This window comes from Limulus polyphemus, unplaced genomic scaffold, assembly GCF_000517525.1.
Source record: "Limulus polyphemus unplaced genomic scaffold, Limulus_polyphemus-2.1.2 Scaffold6212, whole genome shotgun sequence".
Lineage (NCBI taxonomy): Eukaryota > Metazoa > Arthropoda > Merostomata > Xiphosura > Limulidae > Limulus > Limulus polyphemus.
In genome coordinates, this window is record NW_013671822.1 from 38,374 (window position 1) to 45,146 (window position 6,773).

The following is a 6,773-nucleotide window of genomic DNA, read 5'->3' on the forward strand; positions in this document are numbered from 1 at the left end:
AAATATACGTTCGTAAACTAGATGTTAGTTTTGAAACTTAAGACAACTCAAATATACTCTTCAAAAATAGATATCAGCTTATGAAACTTAAGACAGATAAAATATACGTTCGTAAACTAGATGTTAGTTTTGAAACTTAAGACAAATCAAATATACTCTTCAAAAATAGATATCAGCTTATGAAACTTAAGACAGATAAAATATACCCTCCAAAACTATATGTTAGTTTTTGAAACTTATAACAAATAAAATGTACCCTCCAAAACTAAATGTTAGTTTTTGAAACTTAAGACAAATAACATATACCTTCTAAAACTAGATGTTAGTTTTGAAATTTAAGACCGATAAATAATGATTACATTAAATTGTTCTTCGAGTATACGTTTATTCAGTTCCTGACGACAGTTAGATTATAAGCTAAAGTGCTTGGTTCACTTTGAAACGTTTATTTTAGGCTTCTGACAAAGACGAGGGAGGGAATGCTTTGATCAAGTACACCATTGTCCGAGGAAATGACCACCACCTTTTTGAAATGGACGAAGAAACGGGAGTTCTGTACACAACTAGGAAGCTGAACTATGAAGAACAACCGCAGTATAGTCTCCAATTAATAGCAAGAAATCCGAGGACCTTTCAAGGACCCAAAGCGTCTACAATCTCCAATCCTGTGGTGACTCTGGTTGTTAAAGTTCAAGTAAGAAATATGATATTTACTGGTCAAGAAAAGTTCCAATCGATAAAAGTAAATCCAAATTTTTATCTATATCGTATTTTCCTTTCTTGGCTTAAACTCAGCGCTAATCATTTTAATAGGGCGTGACCTAGTGGCTAGCGTACCGGATTGTGGATCCGATAATTCATGGTTCACGTCCCCCCCCCAAAAAAAATCACTCTCCACATTTTAGGGCCGGGGTGCGTCACAACAGTGATGCTCCAATTCCACATTCGGATATAGTAGCCCAAGAGTTGAGAATTCATGGTTCATGTCCCCCCCCCTAAAAACAAAAATCACGCTCCACATTTTAGGGCCGGGTGCGTCACAAAAGTGATGCTCCAATTCCACATTCGGATATAGTAGCCCAAGAGTTGTCGATGGGTATAATAAATTAGCTACCTTTCCATTAGTCTATGAGTTCACAATTAGGAACAGCAAGTACAGACAGCGCCCTCGTGTAGTTTTGCTCGAATATCCGAAACAAATCATTAGAAGGGGAAATGAATTTTTGAGGTTGAGTTTATAAATGGACTTTCTACAGATCTTTTTCGTTTTGTTGTACAGGTTTATATGGGCTGTGTTTGACGGCCTGGCCTCATGATAAGACCCAGTACGGTGTTGTCACACTCACATATATAGACTGTTATTTGCATTAGTTAAATTACCAAAAACTCAAATCTGGATACGACAGTTATCCGAATCCACTCTCACAATGTTCTTCTTCGCTCTTTCCACTTCCTTAAGATGACTTCCTTAACTACTGTGGATTTTGTTTGTTTGTTTGTAACTAAGCACAAAGCTACACAATGGGCTATCTGTGCTCTGCCCACCACGAGTATCGAAACCCGGATTCTAGCGTTGTAAGTCTGCAGACATTCCGCTGTGCCACTGGGGGGCAATGGATTTTGTTCAGTTAGAAAGATGGCGTCATTACTCTGTTGTGAGAATAAAGACGAAAAAGCGCGTCTCGTGCGTCTAATGCTCAGTGGCTACACTCACGTGGTGTGTAAGGGACGTATATGTTTCACAGCATGATTTGTGACGTTGGGATTAGAAGAGGGATTATTGAGAATCTCAGCACGACTCTGTTGACACACTGTAGGAAAATATGAATGTCTATATGAAATATTTGTACTCTTAGAGAAACGATAGATATGTAAGACTTTTCTTTACATGGACAGTCTGTGTATGAGCTACTATACTGTCTTGGTATGAGCTACTACGCAGTCTGGATATGAACTATTATACTGTCTGTGTATGAGCTACTATACTGTCTTGGTATGAGCTACTACGCAGTCTGGATATGAACTATTATACTGTCTGTGTATGAGCTACTAGACAGTCTGGATATGAGCTACTAGATGGTCTGGATATGAGCTATTATACTGTCTTGGTATGAACTACTAGCCAGTCTGGATATGAGCTACTATACTGTCTTGGTATCAGCTATTAGACAGTCTGGATATGAGCTACTAGATGGTCTGGATATGAGCTACTAGACAGTCTGGATATGAGCTACTATACTGTCTTGGTATGAGCTACTAGACAGTCTGGATATGAGCTACTATACTGTCTGTGTATGAGCTACTAGATAGTCTGGATATGAGCTATTATACTGTCTTGGTATGAGATACTAGACAGTCTGTGTATGAGCTACTAGATAGTCTGGATATGAGATATTATACTGTCTTGGTATGAGATACTAGACAGTCTGTGTATGAGCTACTAGATAGTCTGGATATGAGCTATTAAACTCTACTAGTCGAAATCAGGTATCATTATGATCACTAGGCCTCACCTGGATCATAATCTAAAGTACATATATTTTTTATTTCAAACGGGAGTTTTTCCAGATGAATTTAGTGACCCGATTTTCTCCACCTCTCGGTTATAACTGAAAACATCAAAGCTGGTGTGATCAACTTAATGAAACATTTTATTTGGCACTGACATGTAATCTGGATTTTTGTTAATAAGATCCTAAACTGTAATCTTCCTTTAATTTATGTTTACTTCAGTTACGTTCCATCACATATTGTTTAGGTTGCGCCGATCTGTTGTCGTTGGTCTTCTGGAACATATGGTGGACGGTTCATTCAGTACTCGCTTATAGAATAGGTTGATAATAGTTTTGTAAAAACGTTATAAAAGTTTTTTTTTAGATAAAAAAAACAACAACAACTTTACACGAACGTAACTTAAGCAGAGTTTCTTAATTCAACTCCTCCGTGTAACTTTTCCATCAGGACATCAATGACGGTGCTGTTGTTTTCACCCAACCATCCTACCATTATGGGATCTTGGAGACAACACCACGTGGGGAGACCGTGGGGTTTGTGAATGCAACAAACTTTAGCCAAACCCCTCAAGATCAGAACATCATATACTGGCTCAGGAAAGGAAACAAAGACGAAAAGTTTTGGGTGAATCCCACATCTGGAGCTCTGGTCTTGATGGACTCTTTAGATAGGGATCCTCCAGCAAATCAAACGCATTTCACGCTTGAGGTGAGTTAACCAACTTTGGGTTTGGGTTAAGGCTTGGTATTTAAGGCAAGCGTATTAAAAATATTTACCATACCGTAAAATTTAGTGTGAATTTTACTTGTCCAGGATCTTCGACTAGTTTCTTTGAGATTCATTCTCCTGTAATTTTCAATTTTATAAGTAAAAAATAAATGAAGTTTTCCAATCGATTTGCAAACATCAAATCTTGCTTATATATTTAAATGTAACTCTTTGCAGGTCTAAAAAGAAGTCAAAGAGAGTTCGGTGTGTAATTGGTTCAGTGATATGAACTTTTTTTTAAATATTTTAGGAGTAAAAAGGGCTAAATAGTGTCAGTTGTGTAAATGGTTTCAGTAAGAAGGACATCTCTATTTACAGATGTAAAAAATATCTAAACAGAGTCAGATATGTAAACAGTTCAGTAATATAGACATTTCTCGTATTTCTTGCGTAAAAATGAGAAAACGAAATCAGGTATGTATTGTTCAGTAATATGCACTTTTCGCTATTTTCAGGTGTAAAAATGCTAAACAGGGACAGGTGTGTAAATGGTTCATTAATAAAGACATATCTATTTTCAGGTCTTTGCTCGTGACACTCTGTCAGTTAATTCCTTCAACACTAGTGTCGAGGTTAAGATTCAGGTCATTGACGTTAACGACAATGCACCAACATTTGATGAAGGTAAGCTGTGATCGTGTTTAATTCTGTTCCTTAGTTGATTACTTTAGTTCTTAACACACTAAAACTACCACAGTTTCCAGGTTTTAACGCGTAAGGAACATTTGATAGAGGATCAATGCGTTAACGTATTCATTTATTTGTGGAATTTGCCCCTCCATTCGATTTAAACCTTTATATTTCATCTTATACAGCTTTACAAGTTTCAAGATTGATACGTCACTGAAGGCAATGATAATAGATATTATCAGGCCTAACAAATTAACTAACACTAGATATTATTATGTATTAGGCCTAACAAGTTAATTAACACTAGGTATTGTTGTTATCTATCAGGCCTAACAAATTAACTAACACTAGGTATTGTTGTTATCTATCAGGCCTAACAAGTTAATTAACACTAGATATTGTTATCTATTAGGCCTAACAAGTTAATTAACACTAGGTATTGTTGTTATCTATCAGGCCTAACAAATTAACTAACACTAGGTATTGTTGCTATTAAATAGGCCTAACCAGTTATCTAACACTAGATATTGCTTTCATTTATTCCTCACTTTGCTTAACTATAAACCTTTCTACATCACATATATATAAAATAACAATACGTATTTCTCTGGAAGCTATATTTCTAACGTAAATTCCTCTTTGAAACAATAAGAGAAATAATTTATTATGTTGGTACTAAAAGTACTAAACCAGTAACAGTTGCCTTGTTTCATTCACATCCATGGTTCGCGATCCGTTAGCACAAGTCCTGCGGAAACTTTAAGACATCATATTTTATTCCAGGGTGGTAAACGCTTGTTTTCTATGTCTAACAAAATTCCTTTCATAAGGACGATGAAAAATACGATAATTAAGGTCGTAACTGAAGCCTAACGTTGTATACTACTCACTGACCAAACCAATAAAAATATCTCAATAGTTTATTTGTACAAAGAAAAAGTCTACTCTTGCTAAGCTATCTGTCGTTTTCTTTATTCTGTGAACTGACAATTTGTCATATTATATTAAAAAATTGGTTTTAATATAAAACTTTAGGAATGATGAACATTTATTAAACAGGTGTTGTAGTGCTTTGAAATACGTTTTAATTTCGAAACGTGTATTTTTAAAAATTCATTTTTGTTTCTGCTGTTAATAAACTTTGTGAAAATCGATGTTTATTACTTCAAAGGTATTTTTTAATGATAAAGATTTGGAACTGTATGCTGTGTTCTGTTAAAACGAAACGGACGATGTTAATTAAAATCTGCCCTGAGAAACAGCGCCCTCCGTTGGCAAAAAATAACTTTACATCGTCTGTCAACGAACGAAATACTCAGTATTGATTAATAAGTTCGGTAACTAAATTGTTTTTTCTCCCAAAACATTCTTCACGTTAGTGAATAAGATCCAGGAATCTATCAGATCCATAACATACACATTTATAAAAAATCCTTCCCTGACTTTTCATCCTCAGCAGATTGAGATATATATTAATTGGATAAAATGAATATCATTTTTGTTCTGTATTACTAACATGTGCAGGAGTATTTTAAACCGTTCTTATGTCTGATTATTTTTCTCGTGTGTTATCGATGGGAAACACTTCGATATATAAACGTAAAAAATATAATTATTCTTAGAACAACCACGAACCAGTTAACTAATACTGACAATGAGAGAGTTTAAAGCCGCCACTGTTTCGGTAATTTTGCGTTTTTTTTTTCTTTAAGAGAGGTACTCCTTGAAACTTCCAGAAAATCTCTCGCCTGGAAGTCAACTTCCACTGTTCTACCATGCCCAAGACATCGACTCCGGTGTTAACGGAAAGATTGAAAAATATTTCACTGATAAGTTACAGGTTAGTCAGAAAAACTTCTTCTCTTATTCTCTAAATGTGTTTCCCTCCCGTGAAACCGAATATTTTTAAAAGATGTCGCTTCTTGCAGTAGTTCATTAACAAACAACGATTATTAATCGGTCTTTATTAATTCGTTTAATTACATTTTTCGTAAGACATTAGTATTATATTATATATTTTTAACACTTTAGTCTTTATTCAGTCCCATAGGGGTTTTTTATGAAGGAGAAGAGTGAATAATAATAGTATTTCAACCACATTATATTCGCCCAAAACGTTGCCGACGACGCGTTTCGCTCAACCCAGAGCTCATCAGATCGACTTGGATACAACAAACACAGTAGTGGTCGGAGACCGTGTTAAAAACCATAATAATCATCATACCAATGTATTATTATAAATGTAATTAATTATAATCATTCTTTACAGCTTATAAATGACATTTATACAATAAGAATTGTTGTTATCAATTTACTACTGGATTAACGTAATATGCCTCCCTACACATGAAGCGATCGTTACTTTATAACGCCAGAAAGAAACTGAAATAGAATGTGGCTACCATGGACGAAACTGAAACAAACTAGTGTAAATAAGTTTGCCAAACTATTTTGTGTGGTAACCATGGACGAAACTGAAACAGCTACATTTGCTACACTTTCTGTGTTAATTAATGACAAAACCGAAACAGACAGGTATAAATAAGTTTACTACATATTCTGTGGTGACTAGGAACGAAACTAAAACCGACTTGTTTAAGTAAGTTTACCACATTTTATGTGGTGACTAGGAACGAAACTAAAACCGACTTGTTTAAATAAGTTTACTGTACATTTTCTGTGGTGACTAGGAACGAAACTAAAACCGACTTGTTTAAGTAAGCTTACCACATTTTCTGTGATGACTAGGAACGAAACTAAAACCGACTTGTTTAAGTAAGTTTACCACATTTTATGTGGTGACTAGGAACGAAACTAAAACCGACTTGTTTAAGTAAGCTTACCACATTTTCTGTGATGAC

General features: G+C 35.2%; 1 protein-coding gene across 1 annotated transcript in view; it reads left to right on the forward strand.

Moving 5' to 3' along the window:
- The window catches only part of LOC106473484 (protocadherin Fat 4-like), a gene marked incomplete at both ends in the record, with an annotated part of 49,189 nt that overhangs the window by 33,021 nt on the left and 9,395 nt on the right, over positions 1–6,773 (forward strand). The window contains 4 exon segments of the mRNA XM_022401907.1: positions 424–694; positions 2,962–3,222; positions 3,804–3,906; positions 5,625–5,752. Of these exon segments, the coding sequence (XP_022257615.1) occupies positions 424–694; positions 2,962–3,222; positions 3,804–3,906; positions 5,625–5,752 (763 nt within the window).